The sequence below is a fragment of the Neolamprologus brichardi genome, chromosome 9, assembly GCF_056152115.1.
Source record: "Neolamprologus brichardi isolate AB-2024 chromosome 9, ASM5615211v1, whole genome shotgun sequence".
NCBI classification, from domain to species: Eukaryota; Metazoa; Chordata; class Actinopteri; order Cichliformes; family Cichlidae; genus Neolamprologus; species Neolamprologus brichardi.
Window position 1 is genome coordinate 500,614 of NC_142112.1, and position 22,264 is coordinate 522,877.

A 22,264-nucleotide genomic window follows, 5' to 3' on the forward strand; every position below is an offset into this window, starting at 1 on the left:
CCTCAGTCCCACAGCCATAGCCTGTAAGCTATCGGCCTGAGCAATGCGGTCCAGCAAATCAACCAACCCCTTCATCTCAGCCTCAAAGTCTGAGATGGAACAGTCTGCGGAGTCCATGTTCTGGTCGCGATCTTCTGTTATGTGAAGGCTGTGTGCAGGCAGGAGTGGTGATATGAAGGACCCAAAATGCAGACAGTCGGAGACGGAAAGTAACTCAAACTCAGATTTATTGCTAAACTCAAAAGGTAACAAACTTGCAAATACACTTACGTAGACAGAAAACCAGAACACTAAACCCTAACAAAACCCACACAGAAAACCTAAACTAAGAATAAACCTATAACACATAAGGCAAAGCTAGAATATAATAAAATAAACAAAATCAAAGAACCAAAAACACAAAACACTGGGTCAACAACCCAGGCACCCTAACAGTCGTCTTCCTCTGTGGGCCCAACATCAGGCAGCATCCACGTATTTTTAAAACCCAGCACACTGCTTCAGAAACACTGAGTCCAGGTGACCAGAGTCATGTGATCAGTGAGGTCTTCACTCAGTACGTCACTGCTTCAGGACCTGATTCAGAGGTTTATAAGGACGTGGATCATTGGTGGTGATATTGTGTGAGAGCTGGTGAACCATGGGGAAAATAAATAAAAACCAGGCCATCAGCAACTCTACCCCCAGCTCTAAAACCTACATAATGCACTATACATATAGTTATATAGGTTATAGTATGTTATATATAAACGTAGCTGAAGCAGTTCATTTTAATTTGTAGCTTCACGCTGCACTTCATATGTTTGTCCGCCAGATGGCAGCACAGAGGCCTGTGTTGGACAGCTTTGAGTAATGAAGTGTTTTCAATCCAAGCTTCAGAAAGCTTCATGTGGTCATCAAGGAAGCAACCAGGAAATATCTGCTGTGTGTAAAAACACCAACACAAGAATCCAGAATGAAGACAAGAAACTTAAAGCTCACACACAAAACAGCTAATTTTGTGACGTGTTTCTGTAAAAACACCACAGAAGTGAATCATCAAAGTTTTAATGTGAGCTGATGATGCTGCTGCAGAGTTTCTGTTAACCTCCTGTGACCCAACCTCCTCATACAGAGACATCTTATTGGCTTTATTCATTCTGCTCAGCACAGACCTGATGCACCCTAGATCCCAACAAGAGCTCCAGTTGGATCCAGTTGGATCCAGTTTCTGCAGTAAATCTAATGACAGACCTCCAGGTGCACCTGCAGTCTTCTTGTTGTTTCAGCTCAACCATGAACTCTGTTAAATGTAGTAATCAAACCATCATAGACCCTGTTTGACAGATGAAGCTGTCCCTCTAAGTGTAATCTAACACAGCTTATTAAACTCACTGCAGTCTGTCCTACCTGGACATCAGGACAGACATCAGCTAGTTTTAGTGATCAGTGATAGAGTGTATAAGAAGATGGATGATGACATATTTGTTACTGTGTCTAACTGTGAGTAACTGAAGCTCTCAAAGGCTGAGGACAGACCCTGTCCCCAGAACGGAACCAAAAACAGGAGCACAAAGAGTGTAAAACAAAATGTGCACAAAACACTGGCGCACAGGGAGCAGTTCATCAATAATTCTGAGGACCGACCCGGAGGACGGCAACACAGGAGTCCAAAACAGTGTGGTTCCGGAGGCCAACCATGCAGACGGCAACCGCGGCGACGTGGAAACAGTTCAGGGGGCTGACCATGCGGAGGGCAGCGGCGGCGACTCAGACGAGGGAGATCTTGGGGAAGAGCCGGCCGTGCAAGGTGTGGTCGAGGAAGTGGCGAGTCAACCGCAAGACCAGACGGCAGCTTAGCAGCTGCGGAACCAGAGGACGCTGAAGCTGACGCTGCAGACGATGATGAAGACTCGGAGGCTGGACCAGACGAGGATGAAGACTGGGAGGCTGGACCAGACAAGGATGAAGACTCGGAGGCTGGACCAGACGATGATGAAGACTCGGAGGCTGGACCAGACGAGGATGAATACTCGGAGGCTGGACCAGATGAGGATGAAGACTGGGAGGCTGGACCAGATGAGGATGAAGACTCGGAGGCTGGACCAGACAAGGCAGAAGCAGAGGCTGCTGCAGGCGAGGGCTGAAGCGGCCCCTCGGACCCTACAGCGGAGACAGGTGGCTGAAGCGGCCCCTCGGCCCCTCCAGCGGAGACAGGAGACTGAACGGGCCCCTCGGACCCTCCAGCGGAGACGAGGAAGTGCTGGCCGGGCTCACCAGAACCCCCAGCGGACACGAGGAAGGGCTGGCCAGGCTCTCCAGAACCCCCAGCGGATGAGGCAGGTGGGGGCGTGGGAGCCGCGGAGTGCTGGATGGACTCACCTGAGCTTCCAGCAGGAGCTGATGCAGGGCCAGAGGGTAGTGGGACCCCTGGCTGAATATTAGGCTGACTAGCCGGGTGAGTGTGTAGCTGACCAGGGAACTGAACAGCTACAGGGGACTGACCGGGAGACTGAACAGCCACAGAGGACTGACCGGGAGACTGAACAACTACAGGGGACTGACCGGGAGACTGAACAGCTACAGGGGACTGACCGGGAGACTGAACAGCTACAGGGGACTGACTGGGAGACTGAACAGCTACAGGGGACTGACTGGGAGACTGAACAGCTACAGGGGACTGACCGGGAGACTGAACAGCTACAGGGGACTGACTGGGAAACTGAACAGCTACAGGGGACTGACCGGGAGACTGAACAGCTACAGGGGACTGACCGGGAGACTGAACAGCTACAGGGGACTGACTGGGAGACTGAACAGCTACAGGGGACTGACCGGGAGACTGAACAGCTACAGGGGACTGACTGGGAGACTGAACAGCTACAGGGGACTGACCGGGAGACTGAACAGCTACAGGGGACTGACTGGGAGACTGAACAGCTACAGGGGACTCAACTGAAGTTTGCACTGGCACAGGGGACTGAACTAGTGGCTGTAGTGACGGTTGGGGAGAAAGTGGAGCTGGTGGTTGAGTAGATGACTGAGCTAGCGGCGACTGAGCTAATGGTTCAGGTGGAAATGTAGCTGCTGATGACAGAGCCAATGGCTGGGCTACAGGGAGAGGGGACACTGAAGACGCAGCTATGGGTAGCGGGGATAAGGGCTGTGTTGCGGGCAGCAGTGACGATTGTGGTGGAGGTGTAACGAGTGGAGGAGTGGCTGAATTGGCTGCGGGTCGGGCAGCTAATGGCTCAGCTACAGAGCGCATTAATGGCAGGGCTACAGGTTGAATGACTGACTGAGCAGCAGCCTGAATGGCTGAGTGTAGTGATGGTTGTGGTGGAAGTGAAGCAGGTGGTAGTGTGGATGATGGAGCTAAGGGCAACTGAGTGGCTGACCGAACTGATGACTGAAGTGATGGTAGAGGGGAAAATGGAGCTTCTGGCTGGGCAGCTACGCGATGGGCCAGGCAGCTCCACGTCCAGCCAGTCGGGCAGGTGAGCAGTAGCAGCTGGGGGATGGAGGTGGAGCTCATTTAGGATTAAATGCTGTTCGAGTGGGTGCCAAGTAGCCAAGGAAGACTGGAAATTAAACGCTGTAGTTTTGTTTCCACAGCGCGGTGAAACCCCGTCCCCTCATGTTTAAGCCAGAGTTGGAGAAGTTTTTCCACTGAGTAAATAATGTCCTGACGCAGTTCTTCTGGTAGGTTGAGTGCCGCAGTGTCCATGTCTGGCCACGTCATTCTGTCAGGAAACGCTGTGTGGCAGGAAGGAGTAGGACCCAAAATACAGGCACTCAGACTCAAGGGATTAACTCAAAATCACAGCTTTATTGGCTCGCAGGGAAAAAGCATACAAACGCAAACTAAACTAAACTGGGAAATCACAAACTAAAACTCACAGGGAGACACAGGGAGATCCACACAGCAAGAGGAATGACGCAACACAGACTCAGAGAAACACAGGATTTAAATACACTGGGAAATAACGAGGGGAACAAGACACAGAAACACAGGAAAAACTAAGAACGCTGGGTTGAATGACCCAGGATCCTGACAGATTAGGCTTACTCCACAACTGTAGTACAGAAAAAGTGATTTGTAGTCAGCTAAACGAGGGCTTTTCAGAGAGGTAGTGTTCAGTTAATGCTTGAAGAGATTTTACAAAAGAGTATAGGTGAGATAATGATGTTCAGATTTTTAAATGTCACTGGGAGTTTCTTAAGAAAATACCCAGGCCTTAAAATCGTCATGGTCCACACTCCAGCCCAGCAGGTGGCGGTAAAGCATCTTTAAATTGGCAGCAGAAGAAGAAGCAGCTAAATGTACACAGGTTAAATGGTTTCAATATTGTTAGCAGTCCAGTGGATTGAAGAAACAAAACCACTAAGATCTGTGATATGTTCAGACTCGAGCTCTTCACTGGCCAGTCTGCAAGAAAGTCACTCAGAATGCAGACCTGACATTCTGATAGAGATCCAGCAAACATGATTCAGAATTGTTATGATGGGGCTTATGGTCACATTCTTATGGGTACCAGCGCATCATGGAGTTAAGGGAAATGAAATGGCAGATAGGACAGCAAAAGTCGCAACAAGGGGACCGATGGTAGATATGGTTATTAGTGTGAGTAGGATGGAGCTCAAGAATAGAATACGATACAAACTGAAGGAAAGGTGGCAAATGCAATGGGAGGAAGAGAGGAAAGGGCGATGGTTTTATAAAATCCAAAGGAAAGTGGGGGAAATGAGAAGTACAGGCCGAAACAGGAGAGAGGAGACGGGTCAAAGGAGCTTGCAAAGAAAAGCGTCTGGACTTCTTTAAGTTGCTTGAAGACGTTTCACATCTCATCCGAGAAGCTTCTTCAGTTCTAAGGTCAAATGGTGGAGAGTCCCAGATTAAACCCGGTGGGAGTTTCTCCCCAAAGAGGGACAAAAGGACCCCCCAATGATCCTCTAATCACATGAGCCAAGGTGGGAAAATGGGTGTGGGTCCCAATCAGCCAGGGTTTTGGGTGAGCTCATTGTGAAAGCTGGCCCCACCTTATCATGCGAATTCCTGAGGTCAGATGGCCCAGGATGTGAGTGGGCATTAAGGCATCTGGGGAGGGAACTCAAAACTGGATTATAGATGGTTTAAATCTGGGACTCCCCACCATTTGACCTTAGAACTGAAGAAGCTTCTCGGATGAGAGGTGAAACGTCTTCAAGCAACTTAAAGAAGTCCAGACGCTTTTCTTTGCAAGCTCCTTTGACTATGATGACCTGGATGACTGAGAACCTTCACAGACAGAGAGAGAGGAGACAATTACAGTGGGGCAAAAAAGTATTTAGTCAGCCACCGATTGTGCAAGTTCCCCCACTTAAAATGATGACAGAGGTCAGTAATTTGCACCAGAGGTACACTTCAACTGTGAGAGACAGAATGTGAAAAAAAAATCCATGAATTCACATGGTAGGATTTGTAAAGAATTTATTCGTAAATCAGGGTGGAAAATAAGTATTTGGTCACCTCAAACAAGGAAAATCCCTGGCTCTCACAGACCTGTAACGTCTTCTGTAAGAAGCTTTTCTGTCCCCCACTCGTTACCTGTATGAATGGCACCTGTTTGACCTCATCATCTGTATAAAAGACACCTGTCCACAGCCTCAACCAGTCAGACTCCAAACTCCGCCATGGCCAAGACCAAAGAGCTTTCGAAGGACACCAGGAAAAGAATTGTAGACCTGCACCAGACTGGGAAGAGTGAATCTACAATAGGCAAGCAGCTTGGTGTGAAAAAATCAACTGTGGGAGCAATCATCAGAAAATGGAAGACATACAAGACCACTGATAATCTCCCTCGATCTGGGGCTCCACGCAAGATCTCATCCCGTGGGGTCAAAATGATCATGAGAACGGTGAGCAAAGATCCCAGAACCACACGGGGGGACCTGGTGAATGACCTGCAGAGAGCTGGGACCAAAGTAACAAAGGTCACCATCAGTAACACACTACAACGGCAGGGAATCAAATCCCGCAGTGCCAGACGTGTTCCGCTGCTGAAGCCAGTGCATGTCCAGGCCCGTCTGAAGTTTGCCAGAGAGCACATGGATGATACAGCAGAGGATTGGGAGAATGTCATGTGGTCAGATGAAACCAAAGTAGAACTTTTTGGTATAAACTCAACTCGTCGTGTTTGGAGGAAGAAGAATACTGAGTTGCATCCCAAGAACACCATACCTACTGTGAAGCATGGGGGTGGAAACATCATGCTATGGGGCTGTTTTTCTGCCAAGGGGACAGGACGACTGATCCGTGTTAAGGACAGAATGAATGGGGCCAAGTATCGTGAGATTTTGAGCCAAAACCTCCTTCCATCAGTGAGAACTTTGAAGATGAAACGAGGCTGGGTCTTCCAACATGACAATGATCCAAAACACACCGCCCGGGCAACAAAGGAGTGGCTCCGTAAGAAGCATTTGAAAGTCCTGGAGTGGCCTAGCCAGTCTCCAGACCTCAACCCCATAGAAAATCTGTGGCGGGAGTTGAAAGTCCGTGTTGCTCGGTGACAGCCCCAAAACATCACTGCTCTTGAGAAGATCTGCATGGAGGAATGGGCCAAAATACCAGCTACTGTGTGTGCAAACCTGGTAAAGACCTATAGTAAACGTTTGACCTCTGTTATTGCCAACAAAGGTTATGTTACAAAGTATTGAGTTGTGTTTTTGTTATTGACCAAATACTTATTTTCCACCCTGATTTACGAATAAATTCTTTACAAATCCTACCATGTGAATTCATGGATTTTTTTTTCACATTCTGTCTCTCACAGTTGAAGTGTACCTCTGGTGCAAATTACTGACCTCTGTCATCATTTTAAGTGGGGGAACTTGCACAATCGGTGGCTGACTAAATACTTTTTTGCCCCACTGTATATCTCTCTATATATATTCGGTCACACTGGTTTAAATAGCACATTGTTTTTAATAGGTAAACACTGTACAGGGGAGTGTGACTGCAGTAGGGAACAGGAAACAATAGAACATGTTTTATTGAATTGTCAGAAGTACAACTGGAGACTTGCTGCACTACATAGATAAATGGAAAATGTTTTGCCTGTTTTGTGGTGTTAGCTTCAGCCTCTTCACTCCTTTTTGTGCATCCCGCGTTTAGCTGCTTCTTGTTCTTCTTCTGTATAGGGTTTACTGGCGGTTGGCAAACAGAAAAATGGTGCATTACCGCCACCAACTGGTGTGGAGTGTGGACCGAAATGACAAAAAAAATAAAATTCAAAGCCTCTCGAACAAATGGGTCTGCCTTAAAAACCAAAATACAGCCTGATAACTTTCACTTATAGAGTTCGTGCGAAACAAATCAATCAAGTCGGTCAGGGTAATAAATGTAACGACATGCTCTGAGTAGTTAGTTTCTAGATGTTTGTCGACATAGTTTATCTTTTCATTCTTTCCCCACCTGGAAGCAACATGAGGCAGCTCATGTATCGATGTTACCAAAAGAAGGCATCTGTTTTGGATAGCAGCTGTGAGACGAGCTGATATCCAGTTCTCTTCCATCTCCAAATATCTGTTGGTGTGCTCCAGACATTTTCATTCCGGTAAGTTCTAAATATGTTCATATCACTCTTTATTGTGCTGTATAAATAGTATAAATAGTGGTAATTTTTCAAAAGACACAGTAAATTAAGTAGTGTTAGTAGCGGTTGATATCATGTAAACACTGTCATGATTTTGAAAGTTTGAAATGGAATGAGAGAAGCTGCTTATTTTGTCATATGTGCCGATATTAAACTCAGGAGCCACATTCAGGTAAAAGTGTAAGAGCAAATGACCCATCAATAAAGGATAATGTTGGATCGGTGTTTCAATATTTATATCTTTTATTAGATGTACATGTGGTTTTGTTATTTTCCTTTTGGTTGAAAGTAAACTGAGAAAGAACTTTTTCATTAGTGATCTTAATAGTATTTTTTTCTCATATTAATGTAATTTTTTCATCTAATTGAATACAATCTATTTGTGTATGATTGTCAGTCCAAAGAGGGAGAGAGGAAAGAGGGGAACGTGAGGAGAAAGTACAAGGTCAGGAAGAACCAGGTAAGAAAACAGACGGGGAACAGTGACAGGCAAAACAGAAGCTGTTAAACTGCTTGAGAGAGTTGACCACCAAAAGTGATTTGCCAACTTCAAGGTGAGGTGACATAGGTTAAAATAATACAAAAAACCTTCAGAGCCATATTAGTAGTATCTGCAGTAAAGATTTTTTCATACATTGTACCATAGGCAAAGCTGCCTCCATTTTTATAATTTTTTAATTAATATTTTGTACATTTCAAGGACTCTATTTTTGGAGTGTATTTTTATGTAACTGTATTGGATTATACATACACATTAAAAGTGAATCTCTGTCCAAAAAATGCACTCAGTTTACTTTTTACTCACTATGAGCATCATGCATTATTCTCCCAGTAATTAAGGTTAGGATATGTATTTTTTTTATTCCAATCCGTTCTTCTTTTGCAGCCTTTAAATAACTTTTATCAGATTTTATGGTTTTGTGACAGTCTTTCCTAAAAAGTGTTTTGCTTTTCTTTAAAAAATGTGGGGATTAAATTGTGTTAAAATGTACAAAGCAGTGATGTCATGTTTTGTGACGAGGACCCAGGCACAGAGAGACTTGATGAATTTAAGAATCTTATGATTTAATAAAAAAATTTGCAGACTTGCACAGAGATGGTAAAATTATGATGACTGATAATGGAGACAAAGATAACAGACGATGAAGACAGGGAGGAACAGGGGTTTAAATGCACCAAGGAGACAGTCAGAGGGAACCCGGGACAGCTGGAGACATTTAAGGATGCAGGGACTGACAGAGACAGGGAAGAAGTCTCATTGTGACGAGTAAAGTTTATCTTGCCTGGGCAGCTCTCTGGGTGCTCAACACACCAAAGCTCTGATCGTAGAATCACCCCAGTTCTCCACTAAATCTTTTCATGGCTCCGTCGTCCTCACCTGGTTTGAAACACAAATCCCTCTTTTTGAAGTCCAAATATCCTGATACTGCTCCAATAATGAGAATAATTAACAGGAGAACAGTAAGGGTCACATGATCACTGTGTCAGCTGCAGATGTCCCTGCTGTTATCAGCTGAAGGTTGAGTGTTGGACATCTGGAAGGACAGAGGGACACTGTTAGAGGACAGATGTTGCACATGTGTGTGTGAAGCTTCACTTACTGTGTGTGGCTGACAGGATGGAAATGTTCCACTGCTGCAGTCAGGGCACTCAATGCGTGTGGAGGCTGTTCCTATGACAACAACAACATCACATCAACATCTGTGGATCAGTGCGACAGACTGACACCTTCTGCCCTCACACCAAAGACAGACACAAAGAAGATTTGCTGTGCACACAAACAGCAACACAAAAACTCAATCAGGACCTGCTGATAATAAATGCATACCATGAAAGAGTTCGGGTATCAGAAGGTTAAATACGTGACGCCGGTACATATATTCCGTTGCTTCCCAACGCTGACGCTAACAGAACTATGGAGCGGCAGATTTGTGCTGTTTGTGCTAGAGCTAAGCTGCACACAGCTGATGTTAGCCAGGAAAACATTACAGACTGATTTTAATGGAGAGACCGGAAATAAAAACACACACAGTTTGTTGTGTGAAGAACTCAAACATGAGCTGAACAAACAGTAAAGTTCCTAAATACAAACCGTTAAAGGAGGAAACAAAGCAAACTTACAGTTTCTTCACACACCAACAACAAGCTCCACTCCACACCTGGACGCTAAACATGACACACAGGTAAGCTGCTTTCTAGAAGGAGGTGGGACTCCACCTGAAACTCAAGGCAGGTGGGAGGAGCTCAGTCAGTGCAGTAAAGTTCATTTAACTCGGAACTGGAAAATTTCTCACCTTTCTTTCCTGTTTCTTTTGCATAGAATTTGCATTGGATTTCCCCATGTGTGTCTCTGTATTCAGACCCAATAGTACCACAATTTGTCATGCATAGATCATGAATGGATGAACAGATGCCACTTTAACTTATTTACAAGCTCACGTTTAAAAACATCAACCAATTAATGTATTTATTCATTTATATTCAGAGTTCCTCCAACCACAGTAATTTTATCAAAAGATGAATAGGAAAAATTGTTAATGAAGACAAATCAAATCAGTCCGACATTTTTAATGAATCCTGATCATTTTATAGTCTTTGGACTTATTATTTAATGTTACTCTGCCGCTTTCTGTCTTTCATCACTGTGTATATTTGCCTTTAAACTTGTCAGACTAGTTCAGAGTAAAGGTCACTGTTGAAATGAAGTCTTGCTGTGGCTGCCAGTGTGAACACACTGATCCTGGTTTAGCTCTGACACTGTTTGCTTTATTTGGAATATGAACAATACAAACATTCAAAGCCAGGACGTTTCTCTGTTTACATTCTTCTAGATCCTGTTAAACTTTCTATTTACATCACAGTCAGTCAGTAATATATCCGGGGTATTTTTCCACTTACCAAAACACTGGTAATGACAGATAACTGTCCCACGAAGCTGGATTTCCACCTATTAAGTTAATCCAGGGTTTCAACTGTGTGTCCAAATGAAGGGGGTGGTGTTGGCAGCGTCTGACTAATATAAAAGGAGTGTTTCATAATCTTGTCATCTTCTTCAACAGAAAATTATTCCTATGAGTGACACCCACTCCAGAAACCATGCCACAGCAAATTCTTTGATAATCTGTTATTTTATTCAATTCAGTTCATTTTAACTTAGATGGCACAAAATCACATCAAATTTCACCTCAAGGAGCGTTATATTGTAAGTTAAAGATCCTAAAATAAAACCCCAGCAATCTGAAAACTCCTTATGAGCAAGTGTTTGGGCGACAATGGGAAGGAAAAACTCATTTTTAACAGGAAGAAACCTCCAGAAGAACCAGGCTCAGGGAGGGGGCAGATATCTGTCGCAACAAGTTGGGGATGACGGGATGAAGACAGGACGAAGACATGCTGTGGAACAGAGTCAGTGTCAGGGGGCTGGGTCTACAACCCAGCATTTTTAGTTTATTTTGTATTTTTGTCGAAGTCAAAGTCAAAGAAACCTATTTGTCACATGCAAATTTTAAAACCTGCAGTGAAATTGGAGCCACCTCCCCCAACCATACATAGCACAGACATCACATGGGAAGACAGGTCGGAGACAGGTAGTAGTTGGGAAAAAGAAAACAAAGAAATGTACAATACAATGGGTAAGTGGACAAGGGAAAAAAGAGACTAAAATGAAGAGAATGTTGGTTAGCTGATTTAGAGTGGCAAGATATGGAGGGTGTGTTCCGGTTAAAGAACATGGAGGCAGCTTCCAAGTTCTGTTGATTTATTCAGCTGTGGTCTGTAGTAATGGTACATAAAGCAACTATCAGTACAGCATGCGTCAAACTTTCACCACACCCAAACATAATTCTAGCACAGAGATTACAGAAAGCAACTGTATTCAACACTCATGTATATAGCAACTTCAACAATTACACAAAGTTTATAATTAGCATTAACTAGCTTTGTAGTTTACATAGCGAATTAGCGTAAGATAAAATTAGCATAGTCATGGGGAACAAATACACACCCTCATTTGCTGGATTATGTCCACACCTGGGACAGGCAGGATCGGCTTCTTGGAAAAATTTTGAAAGCCTCTCTATTGTATAATGAAGACGATGAAGAATTTTAAACCATGAAGATATGGCCATTCTATATGGTCAAAGGCCTTTTCTGCATCAAGAGAAATTATTATTTCTGAAGTTTTTTTTTGACTCTGATCCATATAGGATATATATGGATCAGGCGTATATTATAAAATGACTGTCGCCCTGGTATAAAGCCGGTTTGATCAGGATTGATAATTTCTGGAAGTATAAGATCGATTCTATTAGCTAAGAGTTTTGTGAGAATTTTGTAATCACAATTTAAGAGGCTCACCTGTCTGTAGGAGCTACATTGTGAGGGATCCTTACCCTTTTTGTACAGCACAGAAATTATGGCTTGTTACATAGTATCTGGTAATTTCTCTTGAAAGAATATTTCCTTGTATACAACTTTGAGTATTGGTGCTAGTTTGTCTATAAACATTTTTTATAATTCAATAGGGAAACCGTCAGGTCCCGATCCCTTGTTACTTTGCAATGATTTAATTGCTTCAACAATTTCACTAATGGTTATCTCTCTATCAATTTCTGTTCTGTCATTTACGGATATTTGTGGAATCAGTAATCTAGCAAGCATTTCAGAAACGTTTTTTTATATATAATAATTTTCTCTTATATTGTGCATGTATGTAAGCTGGAGGATAAGGGCTTCTAACTGCTAAATGGCTGCTGGACATTATGGGATCCCTTATGTTTAATCATGTTTACATTGCTTTAATAATCTACTCATTGTGTGGGTTCCTTCCTCGTATGAATGGTCATTCTTTTTTGTTTGTTTGTTTTTTTTTAATCTAGTGACAGATTATTTGTTTTTGTTTTTAGCAAATACATCTGCAGTGTTTGAATTGTATACCAAAAGCTACTGACAGTCCAGTTCAAAACTTAATAGGAACATTTTTTCACACTGCCTTATCATCTTATCTAATCGACTGCGAGAAAGGAAAAAAAAAACATTTATCAACGTGTCAGAGCACTCCTTACATTGTTGTACATCTTATCACTTGTTGTGTTTTCTTATCACCTCTTATAGAGGTCTGGTGTTGGATTTTCTGCGTATAAGCAATCAATCTCTTTTATACTGTTGGCTAGGTTGTTCACTTGTTGTAAGTCTTTCTTTTTTTGAAATGATGCATAAGAAATTATCTGGCGTCTAGGCCTTTAATGCCCCCAATATAACAGTCATTTTCATTCCTTGTGTTTGATTTGTCTCTAAGAAATACAGTATTTGCTCACAGACCATTTTTTTAAATGAATCTTTAATTAGGAGTAAAGGATCTAGCCGCCAAGCAGGTTTTTGACTTGGACATTCATAAAAATTAACATCTAATTGCACTGGACTATGGTCTGAGATAACGATAGAGTTGTATTGGCAATCTAAAACCTAGAATAAAAGAATAAATAAAGATAAATAATAATAAATAAAGAATTCTATTATCTACAACAAAAAAATCCATCCGTGAGTATAACCGGTGTACTGGTGAGAAAAATGAGAATTGTTTAGATGTAGGATTTTTATTCCTCCAGGGGTTGAAAAAAGCGTGAGATTGCATAAAGGATTTTAGAACATTGCCCGCTTTTGAAATTTTGCTGTCAGGTTTTGAATTTGATCTGTCAAGTTGAGGATTAAGCACGCAGTTAGAGTCACCACCCAGTATCAAATGGGATTCTGTTAAATCTGGGAGGTGCTTTAAAAAAGTACAATAAAAATTTGGGTTGCCCCAGTTTTGTCCGTATACATTTGCAATAGTTACTTGTTTCCCATACAAACTGCCCTGTATAATAATATATCTCCCTCTGGTATCCGCCACAGTTGATAGTGGAATAAATGGAATCCCCTTCCTAAATAGAATAGCAACACCCCGTGATCTATCCTCAAATTTTGAGCTAAATACTTGGCTTATCCATGTTTTTTTAAGTTTAATTTGTTCACTTGATCGGAGGTGTGTTTCCTGCAGATATACAACGTCGGATCTCAATGATTTTAAATGAATAAAAATCCTTGTGTGTTTAACTGGATTATTTGTACCTTTAACATTCCAACTTATAAAACGAAGAGGCAGATGTCTTTGCGAGTCATCCCCCCCCCAAAAAAAGGAAAAAAATAAATAAATAAAAAGAGCCTCCAGGCTAGAATAGCAAAGTGACTAAACATACTGTTAACCGTCAAACTGCCCCTTAACTGGGCAAATATACGGTAAATGGTAAATGGCCTGTATTTGTATAGCGCTTTACATAGTCCCTAAGGACCCCAAAGCGCTTTACACGTTCAGTCATCCACCCATTCACACACACATTCACACACTGGTGAAGTGTGAAGTCCAACTTATCTCTTCTCATTTGCCCATACCTCTCACGGCCGTAGTAAGTCTTTTTTGATAAAGTCTATTGCAGCCGCTGGGTCTGTGAATTGTCAGTTCTAAGGTCAGGAAAAATACTTATCTTCATGTCCTGCAGCAGCAACGGCTGCGACTTGGCGAACCCTTCGGAACACTTCTTCCTTCTCTTGGAAATAGTGGAACTTCACCACGATTACCCTGGGAGTTTCCCTGTTGACCCAAGTTTCGGTGAGCGCGGTCCAGCATCGGAGAAAAATCGAGGCCCAGTATGTCTTTCAGCATTGCAGCAATAACAACCATGAGTTTCCCGGTGTTTTCAAAGCCCTCCTTCCCTCCTACAATGCGTGCATTGCATCAGCGTTGTCGCCTCTTGATGTCATCCAACTTGCTGGTTAGCTTAGCAACGTCCGATTTCAGCTTGCTAACCTCGTTTTCCAACTCCACTGTCTGGTCTGAATAAGTATTCAAACCAAACTCAACACTTTCCAAACAGGTCTCTTGCTTCTCCAGATCTTCTTTAAATGTGTCTATTTTATCATTTAAATCTTTTATGCTTGAATCAATACGGTCCAGTATTCTCTTTTCAGAGCTAGCAATCGCTATCATGATCTCGGTCACACCAGGAGGTGGTGCCGCTGCACTGTCCTCAGCGTGGTCCGAGGCTTTTGCGGCCTGCTATTTCCCCGATCTAGTTTTGCTCATATTTCATACAACGACGCTTTAAAGATGTCAAGAGTGCGTCAGGACAGTACACGGGCGTGTTATCGTAATGTTATTAAACATTATTATTATTAAAAGTTCATTAGTTTTGGAGTGATTGAATTATGAAAAGAAGTTAACCCTTTGAGGAGCCCTGTACAACACGTCTTCACATGGCTACGCCCCTACCCAAACTCTGAATTATATTTCTTGATTTTCAACTAATATAATTCCGTTTCTTTACTCAACATGTTTGTCATTTTTAACTGGACATATGAGATTGTATGTATTATTGTAGGGTCTACCTTACAATATAAAGCAATTTGAGGCGACTGTTGTTGTGATTTGGCGCTGTATGAATAAAACTGAATTGAACAATCAGTCCGGTTCACTTTGGTCACTTAAATATGATTATCAAACTGTTGTGTTATATTTATTACAGTTTCTGCTGCCTTTTGCCCACCATCATCACAGCGAGCACTGCACACCGTTTTCCCAACAGCAAGCCCTGGACCATCAGGGACCTGAAGGTCCTGCTGAATTAAAGAGGAGGTTCTTCAGGTCTGGGAAGAAATCACCAGCCTTCCTCCATCAGAGACATCAGCAGCAGGAGATGGAGGGTGGCATCGGAGACGATGAGCCTCTGTGTCAGCAAACTGTAACATCACAGCACCAACCTTACACCTCAATAGCTGTTAAACAATCCAACACAACCCCCCACCCCCACTCCAGGGTTTTCTATCAGGTCATAGTACCTGAATGAGTCATCAGAGTGTCTCTGACACGACAGCCAAAATGGCTACAAAAACATCACCGTGGTCCCCGGCACTGAGGCTTTATCCTCGCCTCATTAGCGTTTGTGTCGCACATTAATTACATCATGGGACACTTGGCCACATTGCTATGACAACCCCAGGCACATTAGGTCTTAGTCGGCTTTAATTGAAGATGAGTTGACGCAAGTGGTGCTGGTCCCAGTAAGAACTAATGGAAAAAGGGCTGCAGGCCTGGCAGCATCAGCACCAGGGTCCTGAAGTCCTGTGCTGCCTAGCACAGTGACACCCTGCAGGATCCCCGAGTGTGCTGCAGGAAAAGCTCCCCACACTATAGAAGACACCGTGTTTAGTCCCAGAGAAAGACCCGCCTTCTGCTCTTAATGACTTTAGACCAGTGACCTCAACATCACATGTCATGGAGGTGCTGGGAGACTGGATATGGAGTGTGGAGTAAATCAGGACTTCAACAGATAATTCATTTATTATGTAATCCTGTAATTATCAGATTTTACACTCAATGTGTTCATTTGTTCCCTTCAATAAAAATCAATCAGTTCATCAAATAAAATCAGTCGTTGATCGACTCAGTTTGACTGACAGGACAGATGATTAGAGGTGCAGAGTTTTTACCACCATCATTAGGATTGGGACTGAAGAATGGGTGGAGTTTGTGAGTGAAGGAGCAGCCAGTAAAGGAGTAGATCAGAGCTGCAGCACCTACATCATAAAAGGAGACCAGACCCTCCTCATAATCCACAAACACCCCCACCTTCTCAGGACCAGGATGAAGACAGAGAGGGACTGAATACTCAGTACAAGCTTTGTACTCATTTCCATTTTTCAGTATCACAGTCCAGAAACCATCCTGAGGACTCAGTGGGATTACTCCCTTCCTTTTGATCGAATCTCTGGCCACTCCTAAAGTCCAGTCAGTCTTTCCTTTAACCTGAACCTCAAAGTAAAATCTGCCTGAAGAAGAACTCTGCTCTCCTAAAACACAAGGACATGGAGAAAATCTCTCTGGGTTGTCTGGAAGATTCTTCCTCACATCAATATGATAAACTTGTTTTCCATCATCAGACAGGATGAGAGCAGGATGAGCTGTATCAGGATCCAGAGTCACATCCACTGCATACTGCTGGACCCTCTTCAGCTCAGCCGCAAACAGCTTCTTCTTCATGGGTTTCCACATTGTCCGCTCCAGCTGAGCCACAGCTCTCACCACAGTCCCCTCATGTGATGGTGGACAGACTCTGACCTCTGTCCAGTCCTTGCTGGGTGGAGCAGCTTTCAGGGAGGAGAAGCTTTGGAGGAGGTGGAGGTGGTCTTCAGAGCGTGACAGCTGCTCCACCTCAGAGCTTCTCTCCATCAGCTCAGAGATTTCCTGTTCCAGATCTTTGATGAGACCTTCAGCCTGTTTCTCTGTAGCTTCCTGTTTGTCTTCGATCTCCTTCATGAGCTCCTTCAGGCGTCTCTCAACAGACTCCTTCAGAGCCGTGAGGACCTGAACACCTTCTGCTTTCTGTCTGTCTGCAGCATCTTTACTCATCTTCACCGACTCTTTGATCTCATGAATCTTCAGTCGTCTCTTCTGGATCATCTGCTGAATCTCAGCCTCTGTCTTACCCAGCTCTGCCTTCTTTCCTTCATATTCTTCTCTCACAGGAACAAACTCGTGGTTCCTGTGGTCTAAAACAGAGCAGAGCACGCAGACACACATCTGGTCGGTCTTACAGAACAGCTCCAGGAGTTTATCGTGCTTCTTACACATCCTGCCTTCCAGGTTCTCAACAGGCTCAATCAGCTGATGTCTTTTCAGACTTGTAGCTGTCAGATGAGGCTCCAGGTGACTCTGACAGTAGGAGGTCTGACACACCAGGCAGGACTTCAGGGCCTTCAGTCTGGTTCCAGTGCAGACGTCACGGGGAACTTCTCCTGGTTTGGCAGCTTGTTGCTCTGAGCTGCTGCTGCTGGCTTTCTGCTGAGCTTCACGTCTGAACTGAGCAACCATCTCAGAGAACAATGTGTTGATGTCTAGTTCAGGTCGTCTCTTGAACACTCTGTTACACATAGGACACTTATTTATGCCATTAGTGTCCCAGTGCTGACTGATGCAGGTTTTGCAGAAGTTGTGTCCACATGGTGTAGTGACTGGATCAGTGAACACATCCAGACAGATGGAGCACAGAAACTGATCTTCAGATCGCAGATTGCTGGCAGCAGACACGTCTGCACTCTGAGGGAGAAAGAAAAGAACATTTTATTCAAAATTCACTTTAAATGTCTTTTCTTTTTTTTAAGACAGAAACAAGCATCAGTAGTCTAAGGAGCTTGGAAAGAAAAGCATCTGGACTTCTTTAAGTTTCTTGAAGAAGTTTCATCAGAGAAGCTTCTTCAGTTCTAAGAGTAACTGGTAGAGACCCAGCAACACACTCAGACAGAAACTGGTTCATCCCAAACACAAAACTCCAAAACACAGACTTAACAATGTGGTGTTTGCTGTACAGTGCAGCGAGGAATGCTCAGACCTCTACATTGGAGAGACCAAACAGCCACTTCACAAGCGCATGGCACAACATAGAAGAGCCACCTCCACAGGACAAGACTCAGCTGTCCATCTGCATCTAAAGGTCAAAGTTCACTCTTTCGGCGATGCCAATATTCACATTTTGGACAGAGAGGACACATGGTTTGAAAGAGGAGTGAAAGAAGCATCTATGTCCACTGTGAGCGACCATCTTTGAACAGAGGCGGTGGTTTACGACACCAACTCTCTGCCATCTATAATCCAGTTTTGAGTTCCCTCCCCAGACGCCTTAACGCCCACTCACATCCTGGGCCATCTGACCTCAGGAATTCGCATGATAAGGTGGGGCCAGGTTTCACAATGAGCTCACCTGAAACTCTGGCTGATTAGGTCTCACACCCGCTTTCATACCTTGGCTCATGTGATTAGAGGATCATTGGGGGGTCCATGACCCTGTTTGGGGGGATACTCCCACAGGGTTTAAATCTGGGACTCCCCACCATTTGACCTTAGAACTGAAGAAGCTTCTCAGATGAGAGGTGAAACGTCTTCAAGCAACTGAAAGAAGTCCAGACACTTTTCTTTCCAGGCTCCTTTGACTACGATGACCTGGATGACTGAGAACCTACAGACATATGAGCTTAAAGTGCTTCACAGAGCTGAAATTTAAACTATATTGTAGACAATGTTAAACTTGATCATCATCTTGGCTCCTCTGACGACCTGTTTGCTGCTGCCTGCTGCTGAAAGGCAGCGGGCAGAGGGGACACTTGGGCAGTGTATTTACCGCAGCATATAATGTGTTTTCTGGATACACTGTGGTTTTTCAGCATTTCAATTCTAAACGTGTTAGCCAAATTAGGTCTCCCCGACAGAATTTCCCGTGTCGGAAGCACTGGGCTGTCCAAATCACAGACAAACAGTATCCCCAGTGGCGGTCCTAGCCTGTTTGGCGCCCTGGGCGAAGACTCCCTCTGGCGCGCCCCCCCCCCCCCACACACACACCACCACACACACACACAGGATTGTACATTAACATAAAACTGTTGTTGGAACCATACTGAATTTCACCAGAGAAACATACACACACACAGATATGAAGAGACAGAGAGTATGCATTGTATGCAAACGGCTACCAAACAGCCATCATAATTCGTCATACAATGAGAACTGCCCCGTCCTCCAGGGCATGAAGCAGGTATGGAGGAGATTAAAACTAAGCCAGGGGGGGTTGCAGTGACGTGTCCGTGAGCTCCGCCGGCAACCAGCTGCACCAGGCCGAGAGGCACCTGAGATGGTGGCGTCTGATACCCAACCTGACATATAGACACAGACATACAGGCACACACAGATACAAACATCCATTCCCACCCTCATGCTCTCATATGCACTTACTCAACACTCACCCAACGTGGAGACAGACATAGAGAGACACTGTACACACAATCACACTCCCCAAGCGTACTCTAAGAATCGGGTCTAGGTACAGGCCACTCTCTTCCACATGTTCACACTTCCCCTTTTTACTGTCAGTGGGCTCTGGCTCAGACTCCATCGTATGTGGCTCATTATCTGATGCTGATGATCTCCGGACTAGTGTTAGACACTGAGAGGTTGATGGCTCTGTGTCAGAGCGCTGGCTATAAATTTCAGACAGATCAGGCCTTAACGAAAAAGTTATCAATCATTCTTTTCATCTTTTCTCATTACCCACAGCTACATCCTGTCATGGTCCTGGGTCATTTTGACCCATCGTTCTTAGTTTTCTTCTGATTTTGCATTTTGTTTGCTATTTTAAAGGTCCCTATGTTATTCTGTTTAGATGTCGTTTATTAGGTTTCACCTCGTGTCTTTACCCCATGTCCTCCTCCATGGATCTGAGATCCCATGCCTCGTTTCTCCTCCTTGTGTTTTATTCCATGTTTTCCCCAGCCCGTTATGTCTGTGCTCTCCCCATGTTCTCTCCCCCCCTCCTGTCTCCGCCTCTGTGTACTTCCCGTTTTACTTTGGCAGTCTCCCGCCAGTATTTGTCATGTTGTGTTTGCTCCTGCCTTGTCTCATTATGATTATCTGTGTCAGCTGTGTTCCCACTTCCCTCATTAACCCTCTGTGTATTTATGTCCGCGTCTCCCTCATAGCTGTGTGCGATTCTCCCTGTGTCTCTGGGTGCGCATTATAATTACTTTTTCCCAGTTTAGTTTTGTATTGTTTGGATGATCTGTTTTCCCAGCAATAAAGCTGTGCTTTTGAGTTTAAGTTCTGTCCCCGTGAGTTTGCGTTTGGGTCCAATTCCTGCCTGCCACACAGCCAAATCATGACACATCCACTTCTAAAATTAACAAAGTAAAGAAGATTAAGAGTGACCAACAGCTGACTAAAACTGACTACAAGCTGACTCTGGTACTACTCGTAAAATGCCCTGGAGAAAAGGTGTTTTTAAAAGTGATTTAAAGGTTTCAAATGTTTCGTTTTCAAACCCCCGCGGTCTTTCGCTACTTTGTGTTGGTCTTTCACGTGGCATTCAAAAAAAACTGATTCATGTTTGTGGCTGTAATGTGACAAAATGTGGAAAAGTTCAAGGGGGCCGAATACTTTTGCAAGCCACTGTATTTATCAAATGTACACACACGTAGCCTTACAGGAATATCTGGACCACGGCCAATCAGAGAGGTTCCGCCCTGTCTCTGATTGGCTTAGACCTTGATATGGGCATCATGTGTGTCTGCCGTTGACCACACGGAGACTTTCAGAGTTATGGAGACTTGAGCAAACGGCTGGTCGTACCGGTGTGACCTAGGATATTCTTTAGTCGCACCATTGAGAAATTAGGTCGCACTCTAGAGCCCTGACGAAAGTGAACAGAGTTAAAATTTGTGTAGAAACAGGAAGCGTGATCAGCTGCACTCACCACTGTTGCTGAGAGAAACCTGATGTACTCCGGGGAATTTTCTTTTAGAGACAAACAGGACTCGACTGCCCCTCTGCTGCTGCTCTCTCACACTTTTACCTCTGGAAAATGACGTTGAACTTTCAGGTGTTGCTCCGCCTCTACCTGCAGCTGTTTGTCTGGCTTTGCTGCCTCTCCCTTTACAGGAATCAGCTGGTCTGTACTCAGTGACTTTGTGCAGTGAGTGGGAGAAGTGAGGAGTGCTGTGGGTAAAGTTCACACAGTAATGACGGCCTCAGGTGATCAGGAGAAACTCACCTGGATTTCCTTTTTGTGTCCTTGACCAGATCAGTTTCAAGGCTTTTGTAACATTTCTCAGATTGAAAGTAAAATAATATAAAATGCTGTGTTAATTATACTGTTTTAACATTTAAAAAAAAAAAAGAAAGCATTTTTTCATAAGCCAATAGAAATGTACGTGATTGTACCTGAGATTATTAATATATTTTTGCATTTAAAAAAGTTTTTTCTTTAAAAAATATGATTTAACATGGCAGGTAAATAAAATTAAAGGGTTTGGGTTTTTTTTCTCTTTTGTAGGACAGATATTTGCATCAACACTTTGCAGTTTCTAAAATGGAAACTAAGGGCAGTTCATTTTTTTCTCTTTTCAATATTTATTATTCTTCATTAATGTATGGTGGCCCTGAGAGGCAAAACGGACTGCAACTTCAGAAAACACCTGCAATAAGAACAAACAAAACACAATGGAAATAGGAAAAAACTATATTTTGTTGAAATAAATGGGTTACACAGCGGTCTTTTCCTGTTTTCTTTTCCTGTTTCATATGTTAGACTATTACCTCTTTATTTTTTGGTAATCCCCCCCCAAAAAAAAAAAAAAAAACAAAAAAAAAAAACACACACACACATTAAGAGGCTCTAATGCCCGTGTCTCAATCTCGCGACCCATGTCTTTTTAATTTTAAATTTAAGACACTTATGTGTCTTATTTTACATAAGACACATAAGTGTCTTATGTAAAATAAATTGCTAAAATCATACAACTCATGTTTATCAAGTTAAGATGTATTGTCCATTCTGTGGATTCCAATTTGAGAACTTCACAAAATTTTGCTGTTCCTGTGGAAAAGACATAAGTTTTGTACAAGCTAAAAATGCTTTCACATCGGCAGAACAACAACACTCAAGAGGTAATTTTTTCTGAACTTCCTGCTATTGTAACTCCAACTTGTTCTATAAGGAAAAAATTGAAAAGGGCAAGATTTGTTCAGGTGTTTGTACTTTTCAGATAGTGTAATAAATGAAAAATTATGTTTTTAA

General features: G+C 43.4%; 2 protein-coding genes and 1 pseudogene across 10 annotated transcripts in view; all 3 read right to left on the reverse strand.

The window, feature by feature from the left end:
- LOC118456097 (protein NLRC3-like) overlaps positions 1 to 22,264 on the reverse strand; it is a 559,092-nt gene that overhangs the window by 110,621 nt on the left and 426,207 nt on the right. The window lies entirely within an intron of this gene.
- LOC148101065 (uncharacterized) lies at positions 14,078 to 14,733 on the reverse strand (annotated as a pseudogene).
- LOC148101066 (E3 ubiquitin-protein ligase TRIM21-like) lies at positions 16,075 to 17,577 on the reverse strand. Its single transcript, XM_087845774.1, has one exon. It carries the CDS (start codon positions 17,575 to 17,577, stop codon positions 16,075 to 16,077), a length of 1,503 nt encoding a protein of 500 aa, XP_087701900.1.